Source organism: Gekko japonicus, unplaced genomic scaffold (assembly GCF_001447785.1).
Source record: "Gekko japonicus isolate JY-2015 unplaced genomic scaffold, Gekko_japonicus_V1.1 scaffold1190, whole genome shotgun sequence".
NCBI classification, from domain to species: Eukaryota; Metazoa; Chordata; class Lepidosauria; order Squamata; family Gekkonidae; genus Gekko; species Gekko japonicus.
The window spans coordinates 369,337-391,459 of NW_015173159.1; the positions used below are offsets into that span (position 1 = coordinate 369,337).

The 22,123-nt window shown below is 43.8% G+C and overlaps 1 protein-coding gene across 1 annotated transcript in view; it reads left to right on the forward strand.

The window, feature by feature from the left end:
* The window catches only part of LOC107119836 (piezo-type mechanosensitive ion channel component 2-like), a 109,998-nt gene that overhangs the window by 16,101 nt on the left and 71,774 nt on the right, over nucleotides 1-22,123 (forward strand). The window contains exons 9-14 of the mRNA XM_015422450.1: nucleotides 329-592; nucleotides 4,019-4,130; nucleotides 5,505-5,686; nucleotides 6,272-6,420; nucleotides 7,256-7,414; nucleotides 13,524-13,627. Of these exons, the coding sequence (XP_015277936.1) occupies nucleotides 329-592; nucleotides 4,019-4,130; nucleotides 5,505-5,686; nucleotides 6,272-6,420; nucleotides 7,256-7,414; nucleotides 13,524-13,627 (970 nt within the window). The remainder of the gene's footprint in view (nucleotides 1-328; nucleotides 593-4,018; nucleotides 4,131-5,504; nucleotides 5,687-6,271; nucleotides 6,421-7,255; nucleotides 7,415-13,523; nucleotides 13,628-22,123) is intronic.

The window sequence follows — 22,123 nt, forward strand, 5'->3', positions numbered from 1 at the left end:
GATGGTTAGACAGTGTCAGCGATGCAACGAACATGAAATTGAGCCAACTTCGGAGGACGGCGGAAGACAGGAGAGCCTGGCGGGAGATTGTCCATGGGGTCGCGAAGAGTCGGACTCGACTGTGCGACTGAACAACAACAACAACAACTACAGACAGATATGACTACCCTGTGAAACTATAAAAAATGGGTCTCTTAGAAGATTTGTTGTAGAGCAGCAGGAGAACATATTTTCTACCTTTTAGATGAAGTGAAGATTAAAGCTGTGCAGTCTTATCAGAATCATATATGTTTGTAAAAAGTATTTCTTGGTATATGTATCTTTGCAGGTTTGGAGCATCACTCATACCAGCTGGCTGGCTTTTGTCCTGCTGATTTGGTCCTGTATCATCTGGATGGTGCGCAGCCGTAGCCTCTGCACCCTGCGGAGCTCCCCCTTCCTGGTCGCCTATGGAAACATCCTGGTGACCCTCAATTTCTTTGTGGGACTGAATGTTTCACAAAAGGAGCTCTTTCCTGGAGTTCCAACTTCACTGCTTATTGATCTGGATTTAAAACCTTATTCGTTGCCCTGCATCCACCTGGCAGCCAAGGTGAGTCCCTCTCAGTCCAGTACTGGTCTCCAATTTAAGAGCGAGGCCTTAACATATAATACGGAATACTATTTTTTTTTTTAAAAAGAAATCAAAACCAAGCGTACTGAATCTATGATCTCCAGACTTTGTTGCCAATAAGTATCCGTACTTCCTTGTGGCTCCTTCTGTGTCAGAGCCTACAGCCAACAACGAAGTACATGCATTCAGGTATGGTAATACTTTTATTGCAGAGCTATAGATGCAGTAACATAAGCACTGTTAAGAATGGCGGCGGCCCCATGGGCATAATAGGATATAGGGTATTCGTATGCACTCCCCCCCCCAGAGCACTAGCCAATTAGGCACCCTTCGGCGCACGGGATAAAGCTTGGAGACTGTTAGGTATCTAAAGCTGAGAACCAACACTCTCCCACGGCACCTAGGAGAAACCCAGACAATACAACTCCCTCCTGCACATCTGTATAGATAAGCTTTTCGGCACAAAGCAGAACAAGCACAGAAAGGAATGCATTAGCAATTAACCAGACACCAACCGAGCTCCCCAACCCCCACGGCAGCATAGCTGACATTCTGTCACCCTCTCTTCTCTTTGGGCCATTTCAGTGCATTACCTTTTTCTGATAGTTTTGGAAGATTTTTCAACATGTCATGTGATCAGAGGATTTGTTCTGGTGGTCTCGATGTGCCTGAAACTCTGTCAGATCCCCAGTCAATTCACTCTCCACACATACTTTTGGCAGTGTAATGCTTTATTAGAGATATGAGATGCCGTGGGTTCAGAACCATCTGTTAGGACTGGAGCCCAAAGGCGGGAAAATACAACATATAAGTAAAACTCCAAAATGCCATTCACTCACACGTAATGCATTTCTATGGCAACCCAGACAGGATATATGGTCACTCTATCTAACCTAGCCTGGCATGGAAATCTCCAAGGACAGTCTCATGAGAAACCGTCTCAGGGCTTGCTTCAAGATGTTACAAGCAATACTCCCTAATACTCTAACAACACCCCCCCTAGGAATGTCACATGGCGAGCGAATGCAGAGGTACAGTGATAAGATGCAGAAGGGTGAAAAGCGAAAGCTAAAGTCTAATAAGGCTAACAAGAACACAGAAGGCCTATTTATGTGCCAGAGCTTGACAAACTCTGACACACTTTTTCTCATGTGCAAATTGTATGGCAGTTTAAGAACTTCTTGTACTTTCCCCCAACCATTTGGAGGACAATCATTTACTTAATCTTCTGTCCAGAAATGAAAATTACATCTTTCTGGCAGTTGCCAAATATATCTCGGCTTTACTGAAAATTTGAGCTACTGCCATTAATTCAGCACCTAGTTAAATATGCAATGATTCTATTTTAATTTGATATTTTAAAATATGTACTCGATATTTACTTTTTGCTAAAGTGCTGAATGTTCCTTTTTCTTGTATAGTTCTATTATTGTTATATTACTTTGTCTAAAAGTGCTATGTAGACTTCCTTGAATAAACAAATGAAATTAAATGGACGGTCTCCATACTGGGGGTTGGATGATGAGCAGGATGGGGATATTTAGGATGTACTGCATTAACAATCTTTTAACATTGTGAAGACCAACAAATATTTATACTGTTTAATACTTCTAAACTAGTTAAGCAGTGACTTGCTACAGTGATGTAGCCTTGTGTCCTGAACCCCAGATTATTCTGAAATTTCACCAACCAGTGCTCACACACTCAAAAAAATCAGTGTAGTCATGAGCAATACTCCCTCTAAGCTGTGGAGCCTTGTGAGCAAAAATTCTACTTTGTGAGCCACTGGCATTAAAGTTGTGAGTGAGTGATTTGGCTACTGCATCACTTAGTTTGCTCTGGAGCCATCCTTCCTGAGCTAAGACAAAAATGTGTGAGCCGGAGGCTAAAATACTGTGAGCTAGCTCACACTAACTCAGCTTAGAGGGAACACTGGTCATGAGGACTAGATGAATAATTTTTTTTAAAAAAAGTGGAAAATGAGATTTTCTTTCCCCCCATCTAGTTACAGGCAACTTATGGCGACCCCAAAGGGTTTCCAAGGCAAGAGACCTTGGAGGTGGGTTTTCCATTGTCTGCCTCCGTCTAGCAACCCTAGACTGCCTTGGCGGTCTCCCATCCGACCTTGCTTAGCGCTTCTGAGATCTGATGGGATTGGGCTAGTTTGGGCCATCCAGGTCAGGGCAAAATGAGACTGGGAATCTATAATTGTGTGCCTGAAGGGAAGGCAGTATGTATAACCTGATCTCATCAGATCTTGGAAGCTAAGCAGGGTCAGTCCACCAAGGAAGACTCCGCAGAGGAAGGCAATGGCAAACCACCTCTCCTCGCGCCTTGAAAGACCCTTGCTGAGGCTGCCATAACTGGGCTGCAACTTGATGTCATTTACATATGAAAGTTTCGTGCCTACGACTGTCCTATTTTGTGGGCTTTCTGTCCTTACAGTACACATATAGTCTAGACCATTGCGGCTATGCAGAAATGTCTTTGGAATGTGTTGGCAATGCATCATGAGATTTCAGAAGCTAGAAAAGGGTGCTGATAGATGTAGACAAGGTTTTCCATAGACAGAGAGACCTCAGCCTCTGGGTTTCTTTCCTTATAATCCACCGGCAGCCAGGTCTCCATATTCTTTCTTCATTCCTTTTCCTGAGTTCTGGCTTTTAAGAAGTATCTCCAAACTGAATATATTGGGCAGAATAGTCAAATAAAAATCACATATCTTGGCATGATTTACAGTGCAATCCTAAACAATCTAAATCCACTGAAGAAGAGAAAGACCCAACAGGAATTGGGTTGACCAAATAAAAGAAATCCATGGCCTTCAGTTTGCAAGACCTGAGCAAGACTGTTCATGAAAGAACATTTTGGAGGCTATTAAGTCATAGGATCTCTGTGAGTCATAAGGGGCTTGACAGCTCATAATACACAAACGAACCCGTTGACTTCAACAGACATAGAAGAAGAGAAGAAGAGGAAAAGATTGGATTTATACCCTGCCCTTCACTACCCAAAGGTGTCTCAGAGCGGCTTACAAACTCCTTTCCCTTCCCCTCCCCACAACAGACACCCTGTGAGGTAGGTGGGGCTGAGAGCTCTGACAGAAACTGCTCTTTTTAAAGAACAGCTGTGCCAGAGCTACGGCTTGTCCAAGGTCATCCAGCCAGGTGCAAGTGGAGGAGTGGGGAATCAAACCTAGTTCTCCAGGATTAGTGTTCACGCACTTAACCACTGCACCAAACTGGCTCTCTGTTTAGGATAGTCTGCTAGTCTGGCTAGAGTTCATGTGTTTTTTTGGGCCAGGGCTTTTCATAGACATTCTTCATCCTTGAGCTCCAAAGAGAGCTGTGTTGCTTGTAGACCCAGTTTATGTGTATGCAATATGTTTATGTGGTTTTATTGCAGATTTCGTACCTGTTTACCTTTTGGCTCTTGCTGAAGCAGCATATGGTGCAAAGGCAAAAGCAGAAGAAAGAGGAAGAGGAGTCACTTCAGGCTGTGACAACAGATGAAGCTGGTAAGAAAATTCAGTACCATGTAAAGGGTTTTTGTTTTTTTAAAAAGAGCTGTCAAGTCGCAGCCCATTTATGGCCGCCCTGGTGGGAGGATTTTCAAGGGAAGAGACAGAGATGGTTTCCCATGACCCACCTTTGCATAGCAACTCTGGATTTCCTTGGTGTTGTCCTATCCAAGTATTAACCAGGGCTGCCTCCGCTTAGATCCTGGGATTGGGCTAGCCTGACCATAAAGCCCACAAAGTTTACCCTGACATTTTTAAAATGCTTTTTAAAGAGAAGTGGAGTTTATTGCATCCATGCAGGCTCTAGCATTCTAAACTTAAGCATGTGCAGAATGATCCAGAGATTTCTAAGCAAAGTAGCACTTCCAGGTTTCCCTTGGGTTTATCCACTTATTGGATGATGGGGGAAGAGGACAGAAGAGAGGGTTTCTGTACTGTGCATTCAACAAAGTCCGAGGAAAACAAAAACATATGAGATGCAGGAATTTTGTGAACAGAGCTTCTAATATCCCCCCCCCCCCAGATTCAATGATGAAGTTCCCGGGGGCCTAATTTCATGGCGTGTTTGTGCGAAGGTTTAAACCTTCCCACACATTTTGCCAAGCTGAAACCTACTTCTGTCCAAATCACTATTGTATTGGTTTTATTTTCTCAAAAGGCACATATAGCAGCTCTCTGTGGCTCTGTGAGTGCATAAGGGGCAGAGTTGCCAACTTCCAGGTGGTGTCTCCGGGGAGTTCCCAGAATTACAATTGCTCTCCAGATGCCAGAGTTCGGTCCCCCTGCAGAAAATGGAGAGTGGAACGTATGTGATTGTGACCCACTGAAGTCCCTCCCGTCCACAGTCCCCTCCATCAGTATGCTCTATCCCCCAATCCCCATGAATTTCCCAACCTGCTGTTGGCAACCCTAGTGAGGGGAAGGTTTAACCCTCCTGTTTGCCCTATGACCTCAATCACAAGCTGGCCCCTGCGTGCCTTGTAATGGAATTTCAAAAGAAATGGGAGCTCCGTTCACTGTGTTCCTGAATTGCTCCATTTAGCAGAGTGAAACAGAACTATGAACTGTCTAGCTTCAGATGGGCAGTGGGGAAACCGCATTTACGAATGCTCTTCAGCAGAGCAACCTCAGTGGCCTGTATCCGTGCCATTGTGTGCATAACAATCATTTCTATCAGCTGTTGCTACATCCAAAGAAGTGGGTATTGATGAACGGTCCCAAGAGACTTTCATAAGTAAAATGAAATGACAGACAACTAAGATGGATGAGGATGGCTTTATAAGTGCAGTCGTCTTCACATGCTGTAGATGGAAATGGTAATTTATAATGCCCTGGTGGCATTTCTGGTTGATTTTAAACTCCTGTTTGCAGAAACGGACAAACGGCGCAACCCGCTTTTGGATTTCTTTGGTTCTGTGCTAATGGAGCTGCTTGTAAAATATTGGATTTACTTCTGCTCCGTTATGTTTTTTATCGTCAGCTTCAATGGCAAAGTTGCTCTGTACAAAATTCTCTACATTGTACTTTTTCTGCTTTGGGTGGCTTTATATCAGGTAAGCAAACCTAGAATCTACCAGATCTGAAAGGCCATTTTGGGTTACTTTGTGGAAGTTGTTTGATAGTAATTTTGAACTCCCTTTTTATCAGCATGATATTTGCCACAGGCCTAGTACCCCTCTGCATATCACACCTAATCCGATCATGCCTGCTATTGTCATTTACCTGCTATTGTCATTCAGCATATGAAATCACTCTATTCTCCAATGTTCAGCTGTAATCCTGCTTTGGCATTTTCTGCTTTAACTTTAATGGTAGGATACATATCAGTATTTTTTAAAATGTTGACAGTATTTCAGAGTGGAACTGTATGAGGGAGGAGAAGTGCTCTATTGCAGCAATCCCAAACATTGACCCCCACAGCAAACAGCCACTCCTGGCTCTCTTCCAGCTTGGGGAAACTCAGTGAGTTCAATCCCATGAAAAACTCCGTGAGTTCAACCCCATAAAAGGGGAGGAAGTTTTTTGCCAATTCTTGCCTCAGCAGCCCTTCAACTTCTGAAGCTGTTTAAAATATAGACGTATTTAAAATGTCTGTCAGCTTATATACTAAGGCATGAAATGGCATCCTTCGGTTTCAGGTTCATTATGAGAATTGGCGGCGAATCCTGAAGGGTTTTTGGCTGACCGTCGTCTCATACTCCATGCTGGTCCTCATTGCTATTTATGCGTACCAGTTTGAAATGGTTTCTGAGTTTTTCTTAAAGACCTTGAAAATACCAGAGGAGAGGTAAGGGCTTTCAGTAAGATTAAAAGTATTCTACATTCATGTTCCCCCTTGGCATTCATTACAGTAAGTTCTTAAGGGTGCTGCATAGTAGCAAATACAGACTTTGTTAACATTCACATGTAGAAGAGAAGAAGAGAAGAGATTGGATTTATACCCCGCCCTTCACTACCCAAGGGAGTCTCAGCGTGGCTTACAAACTCCTTGCCCTTCCCCTCCCCACAACAGGCACCCTGTGAGGTAGGTGGGGCTGAGAGAGCTCTGACAGAAATGGCTCTTTCCCCCCCCCAAGAACAGCTGTGCCAGAACTATGGCTTGTCCAAGGTCATCCAGCAGGTGCGAGTGGAGGAGTGGGGAATCAAACCTGGTTCTCCCAGATTAGAGTCCACGCACTTAACCATTACAAGCAGGGACCCACAAGAATAATGGGGGGATCCCATCCTGCCCCTCTTAGCTCATTTGCCTCTCCATCTTTGGTCTGGTATCCCACTCCCCTCCCGCAAAGACAGTTTGCCCTTCTCCCTTCCTATACCCAGTATTATTTACCTGTGCAGTGGAAATTCTGTGGATGCCTAGGTATATTCAAAGGAACCAATTTATAGTTCTTTCTGCAATAAACAGCCAGGAGGGCTGGAATGGTAAAAGCTGGCACTCAAAATATATGTAAGTTGTTGATTTTTGTATGCTGTGGAAATGCAGGAGACGAATTGCTGGTTGGCTCATTTGTGTGAACAAGAATACCTGTTGCAGTTACCGATACTCGAGGACCCATAATAGGAATTAATTCCTTTTTTTCACCAGACTGTCTGCACCCATTTTCTCCCTTTTTAATTTACAGGTTAAAAGATCTGGGTCTTGAACAATTCAGCACTATAGAGCTGTTTGCAAGGATTCTGCTTCCTGCTGCATTTCTTCTGGCTTGCATCCTTCAGTTGCATTATTTTCATAAAGATTTCCTGAAGATCACGGACCTGACTGATATTGTCATCAAGCCTAAGTACCGTGCATGCTGTAATGAGTTTGTGTATTGCATTCCTGAGAGATCCGTGTCTTTCTCTGAAAAATTAAACCTCAGCAGCACCTTAAAGATTTTACAAAATTTTCTGCATACATTTTTATGACTCAGAGCTCACTTCATTGGATGCATGGGAGTGTGCATCCACAGAGGACACATTTATATTTCAAATTACAACCATCAGAAAGGTGGGAATGAGGAGATGTTAAAAAGAGAGGCCAGTTAGAAACAATGACCAGTTGACAAAAATTCTGTCTATTCAGAGCGGGTGAGGAGTGCTCCCACTGTAAATAGAGTAGGAAAATGCCAACCAAGGAGAAAAGGCAGGATATAAATATTTTAAATAAATAAAATGAGATCTTATCAAGGAAGAAGCTGAATGAAACATAAGTAGAACTAACTAACATCTGCAAAGTGCAGGTCATGCTGAGCTATTAGTAACCATAGTGAATGAGAACAATGAAGTCTTTATTCAAATCTGACAAAAATAGTGTTGAATATCTTGATGAATTCTAATTTAGCACTTTTGTGTTGGATTCTCCCTTTGAAGTTCTTTTGCGTTTCTTGTGTGTGTCAGACTCCTAAGCATTTATTTGGTTAGGCACATTCTGCTAGATATGGTAGTGGTAAGATATGAGGTTCAACAAGCCTTAATCATAATCAGATTTATTGTTTCAGAACACAGCCAACATGAACAGTGAACTCCACCCTCTTCAGCCATGCCTCAAAACTACAGAGGCTGAAGTGGTCCAAACAACCCCAAATAAAAGGCACAGCACCCTCAGACACTCTCATATACTTTGCTTTAATTCATGGAAAGGAGGCATATAAAATATTAATCAAACTGCAAAACTAGAAATAATCTTTTTTCGTGTGCAGATGCTCTGAGACTGTATAATGTGAAAATTATATTGATTTTTATTGTTCTTTGTTTCAATTTATCCTCTCAACCACCATGTGAGTTACACGATTATTATTGTCATGACTCAGATGGGTAAGTGAGGTCAGGATAGGGTTGCCAGCTCTGGGTTGGGAAATTCCTGGAGATTTTGGGGATAGAGCCTGAGAAGGGCGGGGCTTGGGGAGGGGAGGGACCTCAGCAGGGTATAATGCCATAGAGTCCACCTTCCAAGGCAGCCATTTTCTCCTGGGGAATAGATTTTGGCCATCTGGAGACCAATTGTAAATCCAGGAGATCTCCAGCCACCTCCTGGATGTTGGCACCCTAGTTGAGGGCATTTTTGAACAGGGAAATACTAGTGGCTGGTTTAGTATTAGTTTGCTGTGACTGAAAAAAATAGGCACTGAGATTCTTTTATTTCTCCACAGTGAGAAGAAATCTAAGACCCGCGTGACTCTCCTGGCTAGTATGTGAGTCAGCTTTACCTCTTGAACCATTCCAAAAGTTTTCCCCTATAAATTGCCTCATATGCCATTAGTTTGCTATAACTGAAGAAAATTATTTTAGAAGTGCTCTTTGCCAAGTCTGGAAATTTGGTTGCAGGAAATATGGTTCGTAAGAATTATGGACGAAATTTCAATGTTGAAGCAGGATTATAATAATAATTATTCACAGAAACTCTTTACACAGTGTTGGATAATATTTCTTGATTTCTGGAATAAGAGTTTTCCATTGGAATCTGTAAAAAACGAAGTGCTGAGCTTGATGTAATGCTTGGTTTTAAAAACCTCACTAGACAGTGTGATTATATTAATAGGAAGGACTGCAAGGAGATTGGGTAACAGAGGAAATTTTGTATAATTGCAGTTAAACAAATTTTGGAGATTTGTATTGTATTTAATGAAGTTTATGTCTGTAATTTTTGTAAACAAGAACAATAATAATTTAAAAAACCAACCCATTTGGGCACCAAAGAGGAGAAAACTCTTTGTGTGGAACCAGCCAAAATATGTGTCAGATGAAGTTTTGTAGAGGCCCTACTATTTTTTTAATGCAGGGGATGATCATAAAAGAGCAGATAATGCATTAGCTTGACATTATTACACATTGAGGCTATTGATTTGTATGCTTCAGACTCTGGGTTTTTTTATGTTGCTAACTACTTTGGAAACCAGTTATAGAGTGTTCACAAAGGACCCATGGAAACATAATATTGAACAGAGAGATTTTATAGTCAAGTCAAGTAATTTATTGTATTTAGCCATTGGCTGTTACAAAAAAGTGATTTTGTATCTCAGCCCAGAAGATTCTACCACGTTTGGCTCAAGAGTTTTCAAGACTTTTGAGTTAGCATGATAATTATTTATATTGTTTTTTATATTTCACTTTTTTTAGCCTGAAGGATAATATCTTGAGATTGCAAAAGAGGTGAGCATGAAACAAAGGATGCAGTAAGTATGTACGTGTGTCTGTGTAAATATGAGATATTCCAGTTTGGTCCATCTCCGAAGTCCCTTGATAAACAGAGAAATTTATTCATAACACGTTACTCCAAACCAGCACAGATGACACACTGGATAAACATTCAGGTGGACATGTAAGTGAAGACACTGCGCTGAATTAGTTTTAATATGCACTCAGATGTGAATCAGCACCCACATGTTAGTTGCATGTTAATGCCTTGTTTTGCATTGCAGTGGTTCAGATGGACATACAAGTGAAGACACTGCGCTGTATTAGTTGGGATGCACGTTTTAATATGCACTCAGATGTGAATCAGCACCCACATGTTAGTTGCATGTTAATGCCTTGTTTTGCATTGCAGTGGTACAGAATAGTTAAGCCCACTGTAGGCCCCAGAATAAAACTGGACAGTCTCAAACAGGGCAGACTTGACATATTTGGACTGAACATATTCAAGCCATCTAAAGTTATGTACCTTTCATTATGAAATATTGGAGACGCCATAACATAGTACACAGTGATGCCCTTGCATTGTCATTGCTACTGTGTGATGTGACCAACCAATAATGGCCATCTTCATCAACTATTTTGTACCTGGGAGCACACTGCTCCACCCGGCAAGCAGGTCATGCAGACAAATCAAACTGGAAACCAAGGAGCATGTGCTGCTCTAGCCAGTTTGGTGTAGTGGTTAAGAGCGACAGACTGTAATCTGGAGAACCGGGTTTGATTCCTCACTCTTCCACATAAAGCCAGCTGGGTGACCTTGGGTCAATCACAGCTCTCTCAGAGCGCTCTCAGCCCCACCTACTTAACAGGGTGTTTGTTGTGGGGAGAGGAAGGGAAGGGGACTGTAAGCTGCTCTGAGACTTCTTTGGGTAGTGAAGGGCAGGGTATAACACCAGCTTCTTCTTCTTCTTCTCCTTCTTCACCTCCGTACTCTCTTCCCTGCCTCTGTACTCATTCCTACATTCTGTTTCGAACCATGCCCCAGACCTCAAAGCTGTCTCTCATCGGTGGTTGCCAAGTCACTAGGCATGGATATTAATTTGTTTTCTTTTAAACCATAACGCAGCAGAGCATTTTCTGGTGCACCTCTCACTTAAGAAGTTACCTTACACCTGTGGGAGAAATTATCCTTTTTAAAAAGTGGGTATGAGAGAGAAATTTAGTTTCCTATTGATTTCCTTAAGTAGCCACAAGAAAAAACTGCAAGCACATTCCAGGATCTTGCCAATTCTTGCCTAAAAATTCAGTGCCTGTAAGCTTATAGCGAGAAGCTTTCATTTTGTACTTAAATGGCCCAGTAGGCGTATGTTCAAACATTCTCAGAAGATTGCATCATGGGGGATGATATATATGGTTGTTGTTTTTTAAAATTCCCCAATATCTTTGTTGATCAGTAAACTGATGAAGTATTTTAGCTGTTCCTGTTGGAAGTGAAGGACTAACGCCTCAGACTTCAGAGGAGGTCTATAAGAGAGTCAGAGAGATCGAGAGATCAGGCACTGACTATCTCTGAGAGCCAGTTTGGTGTAGTGGTTAAGTGGGCGGACTCTAATCTTGGAGAACCTGGTTTGATTCTTTGCTGCGCCGCAGGATTGACGTATGATCGGCACCTCCCCCCGAACCACGGGACGTCGGTGGGACGTTTGATCTGGCGGCTGTGTGGTAGTGCGCTCCCGGGGCAAACAGCCACACCTCCCCCCCCACGATATCCGGCCCGTGTGACCGGGGCCTTGAATAGTCTTTGCCTGAACCAAGAAGTTAGTGGAGCTTCTTTGGTAGAATGAACACAATCCACATTTCAATTCACCCTTTGTGTCACTCAGTTGAGGAAGTCACAGCCCTCAGTCTGCAAGACATGATCAAGGCTGTTAACGCTAAGATATTTTGGAGGACATTAATTCATAGGGTTGCCCTAAGTCGAAAGCGACTTGATGGCATTTAACACACATCTCTGTGTCACTGCATGAGCCCTGTTGAGATGTTACATTTTGGAAAACCAGCTGCATATGCAAGGGGACTGTGCTCTGTGCCTTTTGATACGTGCAGCCACCAGTTTGTGTGAATAGAGTAACATCCATCTTTTTTCCAGCTTTAGTTCACTAGCTCAAAAACCCAGATTTTGCTGGAAACGGAAGCTGGAAAATATTCCCATTACTTTATTCAGACAAAATGGCAACTACATGTACCAAGAGGATGGTCCTGGAAGAATTTCTGTTCTCACGAAATACCACAAGCAGTTGTGTACTGTTTGGGAGGGGGGAAAGTGACTTGGGCCCCGGTCACATGGGCAGGAAAATGCGGGGGGGAAGCCCCGGAGCAAAATAACGCGCGGCTGCGCAATCAGACGTCCCGTCGAAGTCCCGTGGTTAGGGGGGAGGTGCCGATTGTCACGGCAGGACCAGGGGGCGTGACACAAGCAAGCAAAAGTCCAGGAACAGTCCGAGGTCAAGCCGGGCAAATCAGGTTGTATATCCGGCTGCCACCAGGAAATTTAAGGCTTTCCAAACCTGTATACTATACTATTCCTATCACTGGGTAGGTAGGTCGGTTTTAAGGCTTTCGAGGTACTAATGTGGTCCTGGGAAGTATTTCTTTCAGAACTGGTATCTTAAATAAAAGTAGATTTATTGATATAATTCGTAAATAATATGGTAGTACCCTGTAACTAGGAATGGGTAAATACTAAACAATTGCTTTGATATTTCACACACTTTTCTCTCTCACTGTCAGGGATCTTGGCATATAACTTTGTAACACTTTTTTCCTTAAGGCCATATACATTTACTGTTTTCACTTTAGCCTGTCACTCAGACTTTTTACTTTTCTCTTTAACTTTACTTTCTTGTTTCATATACATTCAACTTTTCTTCATACACAGAACTAACTCCTAAGCACCCACAAAACTGCTTCTCTCCCAGACTTCAGAACTAACTCCTAACAACCACCGTCATCCTTCAACTGTCACTCTTGACTGACATACCCATTCATCCACTAATTTTTACTTCAAAAACCCCTCCCCCTTTCTGCCAATCACCAATCACACCACTTGCCTGTTTCAACCACTCTAGACTATCACACAGCCATGCAACTAAACTTTTAAAAACACACACACACACATAAAACACGGAATCATTACAATTCCCATTACTTTATTCACACAAAATGGCAACTACATGTACCAAGAGGATCAAAGGTAGTATACTCTCCCATTATGGGAGGCTGATATGCCACAATTGTAACCACTGAGCAGGGCTATGGGGGAATATTCATTAGAACGAGAAATTACTGCCTTATAAAGTTGTTTCACTACAAAATTATAAGAATGATCAACGTTCATGCTGAGCCCTCACACATTCTGCTTTGTGTACACTATTTCTCGCTGTATCTAAGGAAGTGTGCTTGCACACAAGAACTTATACCTCAAATAAAACTTTGCTTGTCTTAAAGGTGCCACTGGATTTGAACTTTGTTCTGCTGCTTCAGACCAACGTGGCTACCTGCCTGAATCTATCTCATAGCCTTAGTAAATGTGTTTTGCCTGAAAAACCTTACGTGATTTGAGACGGAGATTCTAGAGCCCTACAAGTTTTCCCTTACAACAACAACAACCAATAAGCTGTTAAAACTTACAAGCAGTACCCCAAGGCCTATGGGATAACAGCAAATACTCATTTGCCCTGAGTTAATTGAAATGTCCCCCCCCCTTGTTGTCAACAGGCTTGCGGCTGAAAAGCTACAGGATGATCTTAAAAGTGGATCAGGCTCCTCTGAGTATATAGCCGTGGATGAAACCGTACGAAAGAGTCAGAATGAGAAATTAGGTAAGGAGGTGCTATTCACTGATGAATGAGCTTTAATTTGTACTAGTAAATGCAGCTTGGACTTTCCAAGCAGAGATACATTCTGAGATGAATGAAGTCCACTGGGTGACCTTGGGTTGGTCATTCTCTCTCAGCCTAACTGAACTCACAGAACGAAATTCAAGTCCAGTGGCACCTTTAAGACCAACAAAGTTAACTGAATAAACCTTTGTCGGTCTTAAAGGTGCCACTGGACTCGAATTTTGTTCTGTTGCTTCAGACCAACACGGCTACCCACCTGAACCCACAGAGTTGTTGTGAGGATAAAAAATGATGGAGAGACCCGTGTATGATACTCACAGCTCCTTGGAGCTAGGATATGATTTTTAAAATGTACTCAATTATTATTTTGAAGACTTTTAAATTTATATGTTTACATTCTATCTGTTGTGGAAAAACCCATCTGTCTGCCTGCCTGCCTGCCTGCCTGTCTGTCTGTCTGTCTGTCTGCCTGTCTATCAATCAATCTATCTATCTGTCTATCTATCTCAATCCAGTTACCTTTATTGGCATGTAGTATCTCTCTCTCTCTCTCTCTCTCTCTCTCTCTCGCTCTCTCTCCGCCTCTCTCTCCTCCTCCCCCCCCTATCTATCTACCTATCTCTCTATCTACCTATCTCTCTATCTACCTCTCTATCTACCTATCTCTCTATCTACCTCTCTATCTACCTCTCTATCTACCTCTCTACCTCTCTACCTCTCTACCTCTCTACCTCTCTACCTCTCTACCTCTCTACCTCTCTACCTCTCTACCTCTCTACCTCTCTACCTCTCTACCTCTCTACCTCTCTACCTCTCTACCTCTCTACCTCTCTACCTCTCTACCTCTCTACCTCTCTATCTCTCTATCCCTTCTGTTATTCTGTTGTTTCAGCAGAGATATACATTTGCCACCCAACCTTCTTTTCATACTGTAACACTCGGCGTGGATTGCTTTTAACAAGAATCTTTAATTTTAGTAACTTCATTTCCACTGTTTTAAGTAGGTGTGCCATGTCTGCCAATACAAGCCTGCATTATATCTCAGTTTTTGCCAACCCCAGAGGTGTCTTTGAGGTTAATTTCATTTCAGATGGATCTGTGTGCAGGGCAGTTTAGCCCTTTAACTAGCTGGGATAGTCACTGGTGGTCTCTTGCTTGGTAGTTATTGGTGGCCAAGTCAGTTTGATTTAGACCTAGCTGAAGGTATTATGGGACATGACCCATTGTTATAGCTTTTGCCAGTTGCCACACTCTGGCTGCGATCACATGCGCCTTTAGATCCGACATAGCTGCGAATGCCTGATGGATCTAAAGGGCACGATCAGACAGCAACGTCTGGAAGCACCCTGCAGTCGTCGGCAACCCGTGCTGCTCTGCCACAGAAGCGGAGTTATAAGACACCAAGGAAAGTCCGGCTCTAACGATTTCTGATGGGTTACGGACAGACTTTCCCCTGTCTGATTGTGCAAGCGCGCTCTCATGCCATCGGGATGGTCTGGTCATGCCATCCCAGCTTGGAGCTGTTCCTCTCCCCTTTGCAGTATGCGCATCGTCGCATATTCCATAGGGATTGTGGAGGTGCGATTCCTCGTTCAAGTGCATGAGAAACAAACGGCCAAAAAAGAGAGACTCACCCATGGTTGTTTCTGATCACGCAGTAATGGGCTGAGCCCGCAGCTTGAAATGGCTGTGTCATCTCACAGCTGCATGTCAGATTCCTCTGGAGGAGATAGACTCGCTTCCCCTCCGCTCCAACTGGCACATGTGACTGCAGCCTCTGAGTTCAATAGCCTGACATGCCAGTTTGGTGTAGTGGTTAAGTGCGCGGACTCTAATCTGGGAGAACCGGGTTTGATTCCCCACTCCTCCACTTGCACCTGCTGGATGACCTTGGGCAAGCCGTAGTTCTGGCACAGCTGTTCTTGAAATAGTTTCTATCAGAGCTCTCTCAGCCCCACCTACCTCACAGGGTGTCTGTTGTGGGGAGGGGAAGGGAAAGAAGTTTGTAAGCCGCTCTGAGTCTCCCTTGGGTAGTGAAAGGCAGGGTATAAATCCAATCTCCTCCATCTCCTCCTCCATCTCCTCCTCCTCCTCCTCCATCTCCTCCCCCTCCTTCTTCTAAAACTAGGGCCCAGCTCTGGTTACAAGCTCTTTATCTTGATATGGTTGCTTTATGTCATTCCAGAAACTAAAGACGTCTTCCTCTCATGATTCACAGGGTGGGATCCTTGCTGAACCCTGCTTAGCTACTGAGATTGGCCTCCTCACTCTTCTGCCCACTCCTAAATATTTTTCCCCTAAAATATTTTACAACAGACTTAGCCTGCAATCCTATGCATACTTACTTGAAAGCTACCTGACTGAATTCAATGTATAGGGTTGTGGCTTTTAGCCTCCAGGACCTATAAGCAGGGGTCATTTCCTGCAGGAGCGCACAGGAGCGGAGCTCCGGCAGTAAAGACCCCAGGGGGCGGGCACATGCAACCAGCCCCGCCCCCAGCAGCCCTGGGCCACAAGGAGCAAGAAGCAGCCAGGTAAGTTGCAGTGGGTGTTGCCTTCTGACACACTTCCAGTGATGTCAGGGGGTGTGGCATATGCAAATAAGTTATGCTAATGAGTTATGTTAATGAGCTCCTGCACCTCTTTTTCTACTAAATGACCCCTGCCTATAAGCATATACCACAGACTGAAATGGGTTTGATAGTTATTGCCTTTCTTGAGTGAACCCTGGGAACTATACTTCTGTGTGGTGGGCTAGCCCTACCCAAAGGAGGATTCTTAGTTTCATCACTAAGCCGCATTCTCCAGGATTTTGGGAACAGATTACCATAAAACGTAATGTGTTTGCTATGGATCTGCTTTATTTCTCTGGCCTCTACTGTTCCTTCATCCTTCTGTTGAGCAGCCATAAAGTGCCACCTTCTGGCAAAAAATTGCCAGAATTCCTTGTCATAATTTGTATTTTTTTTAAAATGTGTTCTATTTCTTTAGTGGAAAAGATAAGTAAATGGATAGAAGCGGTTGACAGTTTGGAATCCCATCTCCTGAAGCTCACAGAAGCGATTTGTGCAACGCAAGCATTTGCATGGCGATTTCTGGAACTGCACATCTTTAAGATTCTGTCCATTTGGATCATCTGGATCAGTGTTCATGCGGTCAGCAAATAACCCTTGTGGTGTGGGGGCCATTAATTATTTCCTGGGGCTCACCTCCTGTTATACTCCTGTTATAATATACTAGCGAACGTCCCATCCTTAGGACCAGAAGTGTGTGTGGTATAGATATTGCAATGATCCCTAAATCTCAATGCTTTGCACTTAAAAGCCTTTCCATCTTAACTCCCCTACAGAGCCCTAACAAGTGTGTTTTTCATATGGGGATGAGCTTGTGCGGTTACTCCATTTTTTGCTGCAGTTTTTGATACCGTGCAGCAGCTGCAAGAATTCCACATGGCAGGTTCCCTGCATTTTCCCTGCTCCAATCTCCTATGGCAACTCTTTTAAACATGCAAATATGTCACATGAAAATGGACATCTCCCTGTGATCAATGTGTTGTTTGGACTAGCCCTGAGCACCACGTATTGTCTGATCAAGTAATAACATAAAAAGTGCCACTTGCAACTGGAGCTGAGGCAGAGCTGTAAGTGGTTTTGTGTTTTGTGTAGAGATGTAAGAGATAAGTGGCTCTCTGAGACGCAGAAAGATACTGTGGAGCGGATGATTTCGGCTAAAATTCTGTTGTTAAATGGCTTAGGGGGACAATTTTCTGCAGGTCTACTCAGAAGTAAGTCCCATTTTATTCAGTGGGGTTTACTCCCAAGAAAGGGTTCTTAGGATGGCAGCCTTAGATGCATTATAAGGTTACATGTTTTGCTTCAGGGGCTTGTAAACGTTGGACAAAAGTACGTACCAATCAAAATTTAAAGTTATTTTTGTGTTAGAATGAAATGTAACTTTTGTGCAAAGTCCTGTTATCATTCTGTTCTATTTTCGGTCATGGCCTTCCGCTAATACAAATACTAATTTGACAGAAATGGCTTTGGAGTTCTTGGATCTCTAGTTGTATGCGGAACTAATTTAGGGTCCAGTGGCACCTTTAAGACCAACAAAGGTTTATTCAGGGCTCTCTGGTTTTTTTCTGGAAAGCAGCTGGCAGACAAGTCAAGCTAAGAAGCAGATTGAGGAATCAAGCCAAAGCAGGATTTTTATTAGACCAAAAGCAACTCTATTGGTCTTTGTGACACATGACTCCTGCTGACTGGTAGCTGCAATATCACTTCCTGACCATCTGCAGTCACAGAAATACAGCAAACAGCAAGCCAACAGTGCCTTTCTTTAATAAACTCCCATGGTGGCATAGAGAGTAAGACATCCGTCAGAGTCCATGTTTTGAGATGCTTGTTCAGATGTGTGATTTATTTATTACATACATATGAGAGCCACTGTGGTGTAGTGGTTAAGAGTGGCAGCCTTTAATCTGGAGAACTGGGTTTGATTCCCTCCTAGGGGGAAGATGACTGTAAGCAACTCAGACTCTTTAGGATAGAGAAAAGTGGCAGACTCTAATCTTCCCCACTCCTCCTCCACATGAAGCCTGCTGGGTGACCTTGGGCCAGTCACAGCTCTCTCAGAACTCTCTCAGCTCCACCTACCTCACAAGGTGCTGCCTGTTGTGGGGAGAGGAAAGGAAGGCAATTGTAAGCCACTTTGAGACTCCTTAAGGTAGAGAACAGCGTTCCGTGCGCCTTGGTGTTTAGTCATGCCGGCCACATGACCACGGAAACGTCTTTGGACAGCGCTGGCTCTTCGGCTTTGAAACGGAGATGAGCACCGCAACCCTAGAGTCGGATTCGACTGGCTTTCGAGCAAGGGAACCTTTACCTTTACCTTTTAAGGTAGAGAAAAGTGGGGTATAAAAACCAACTCTTCTTCTATCCCTCCTTTCTTTCCTCATGGAGAAAAAGGTAGCATGAATAGGGTTTCTAGGAGGCCTCCCATCAAAGTTCTGGTCTTATCCAAACCTGCTGGGTTTCAGCAAGGTTTCTCCATCATATCGTTTACCTTTCAACAATACCCTGGAACTTAAAAAGTTTGGCCCCATTCCTAACTTCATTCTGATAACTATATTTGAAAACAGAGGAGTGATTCATGTGTGTTTTGATATCTCTTAAGAAAAATTTTGTCAAGTGATTCTAGTCCAGGGCAGTGTTCCCTCTAAGCTGAGTTAGTGTGAGCTAGCTCACAGTTTTTTAGCCTCCAGCTCACTCATTTTTGTCTTAGCTCAGGAAGGATCACTCCAGACCAAACTAATTCATGCAGGAGCCAAAGCGTTCACTCACAACTTTAATGCCAGCAGCTCACAAAATATAATTTTTGCTCACAAGACTCCACAGCTTAGAGGGAACATTGGACTCCAGGGTCCCCAATTTTTGGAATTCTGACACAGGGTGGTGGGCGAAACTACAAAATGGCTGCTGCCCCATGAGACAGAGCCCTATTGCCAGGCCCCCCGTTTTGGCAGGGGTTACCTGCTTTGGGGGGGTTCTTCCCACTGCCTGGCCAGCTGTCTGGAGGGGGGAGCCCCACCCCCAAGTCCCAACACCTACAGCCACCCCTCTCCCTTCTCTCTTGAGAGAGAGGGGTGGCTGCAGGCTGTGTGCCTGATCTCTGAGTGGCAATGCCGCTCGGAGATCGGGTGCGTGGGGCCCTCTGGCTGTGGGCACTTTAAGGGACCCCTTTAAGTGCTCGCAGCCGGTGGGACCATCCCCGTGTGGGCGGGGCTTGGAGCTGGGACATCGCCCACGTGATGTCATCACATTAGGGATGCCACACCCCCTCCGGGAATGCCCCCCAAAGTCCCCCATCGGGGTCGAAGATGGACCTGGCAACCCTGAGGCAGAGCCAGCCACAAAATGGCTGCCCCAGGAAGTGGAGCCAGTCACAAAATGTCAGGAAGTGAGGTTATGCATAACTCTCATAGTAACTCTTCGACATTTCTGGCAGAAGCTCTGTTTAAAAGGATGCCCTTTAAAGTGAATATATTGGTTAAAAATATTTTCTTGCATCTTCACGCAGTGAAGATCCTTGTGCTGCAGTGACAGCTCCTGCAAAAAAAACAACTTTTAAAAAATCTGCACATCCAATGAGATCTCAAACGGCCCTGCTAGGCAAAAGCCCCACATGGCCCTTCCCATTTCTAAAAAAAACACTGGGTGGGTGCCATGGTGCTCACGGTCACCGTGTTGGGAACCCCCTGCTGAGGGTACAACTCATAAAACTGCTGCGACATTCTTATTAGTTTCTTGAATGATTTTACCACGTGTGGACCAAATAAATGATCAGTTAACCTGCTAGGAAGTTAAACTGTCTTCTACAAAATGACTGTGGCAGTGGAATGCCTCTAGAACGTTGCATTGTCATCATTCACCCTATAGTTTTGTGATTAGAACTGCATAAACTGAAGCCACAATCTCCATTACTGCACAGTGATTCCAGATTTTTTTTTTTGCATGCGTTTGATGTTTGTCTCATAGGTGTCCTTGATGAACTACCCTTTCTTTGTCCTCTTGGTGTTTGCGCTGCCTTATCCCAAGGTCCGCCCACATGCTTCCAGGATCTGCACGCTTTGGTCTTGTGTGATGGTTGTCTGTCAAATGATGTACCAGCTGAAGTATGTCAAGCCCTTCAAATATTCTTCAGACTGCACCCAGGTCAGCTTACTAGTGTCCTGAGGACAAAGATCTCTTGAACATTTCCTGAACTTCATTTCTGTCTCTTAGAGAAGGTCTTTGCGGGAGCTTTTTGTTTTAATTGTTCGGCTGGTGTCAAAACCTGCAAAAAAAGAGGAACCAACACATTTATTATTAAATAAATATTCCTCCATGCGCACTGGTGCTGTGACCTTCCCACTTTCTCCTTAATACCTGTTTGGTGGTGACTTTCAAGTTTTCTGCCTTAACCCTTCTTGCATCAAGTTGTCTGCTGAGGGACAGTTTGGTGTAGTGGTTAAGTGCACAAACTGTAATTTGGGAGAACCGTGTTTGATTCCCCACTCCTCCACTTGCACCTGGCTGGATGACCTTGGGCAAGCCGTACTTCTGATAAGAGCTGTTCTTGAAAAAAGAGCAGTTTCTGTCAGAGTTCTCTCAGCCCCACCTACCTCACAGGGTGTCTGTTGTGGGGAGGGGAAGGGAAAAGGAGTTTGTAAGCCACTCTGAGACAACTTTGGATAGTGAAGGGCGGGGTATAAATCCAATCTCTTCTCTTCTTCTTTTCTTCTTCTACCATGAAACCCCTAGATCAGGAGCACCCCCCCAGATTATTGAGTCTCTGAGTGCTTTTGGGATTTTTAGAACAGGTAGTGGGCACCACAACAAAATGGAGGCCATGGGGGAACCAATCACAAAATGGCTGCCAAAGGGGCATGGTCCAACCACAAAATGTTGGAAGGTTCTACAAAATGCTAGGGGGCTCAAAACCAAGCATCCTGTTATGACAAAGGCAGCCATTCTGAAATGGGTGTTCCCCACATACATAAAGGTGATGCCTCAGCTTTACTGAACTACCTAGTACTCCAATGAAATAGAGGAAAGCCAGGACTGGCTCTTTGTTTTGGGGAAGAAGCAAGTGAACATAAGAACTTAAGAACATAAGAGACACCAGTGTTGGATCAGGCCAAAGGCCCATCCAGTCCAACACTCTGTATCACACAGTGGCCAGAAATACCAGTGCCATCAGGAGGTCCACCAGTGGGGCCAGGACATTAAAAGCCCTCCCACTGTTGCCCCCCCAAGCACCAAGAAGACAGAGCATCCCTTGCCCCAGAGCCCCTATCTATACCTTGTGGCTAATAGCCACTGATGGACCTCTGCTCCATATGCTTATCTAATTCCCTGCCCATTATCCCTTCTGAACTGATTCCCAAATTGGGCATGACACACAATGGTTTTTTAAAAAATTATTTTAAATGTTTAAAATTCACATACATACTGGGGATGTTGTATATCCCTTTACCTTAAAAAAGAACCCAAAATCTATTATTGGACTGCAAATTTAAGTAGAGGAGCATTGAACAGAAGAGGCTGCTTAAACCTTTCCTCTCCAGAAATTTGTCCTCTTAAAATTGCTTTCACCCTAAGCTGTTTTTCCAGTAATGGGGGGAAAGATATGGGAAATCGTGACCCTGGACACTCTTGACTCTCTCTTCTGCCTCCACACAGCAAAGGAAAGACAATAGAGGGGGGAAGCTAGCTTCCCCAACAATGATGGTGTCATTAATGGACATATAATAACTTTCTAATGAACATTAGTTTCCCAGAAGACCATTTGGAAGAAGACCACTAGAGTAAAACCAGTAGTCTGAACAATGATACCGGTACAAGTTGAGTTACTCATCTGACCTAATGAATCATAGTAAAAAGAAAGCATCAGGCCTGTAGCCACGGTGGGGCATTGAGGGGCTGTGCCCCCTCACTC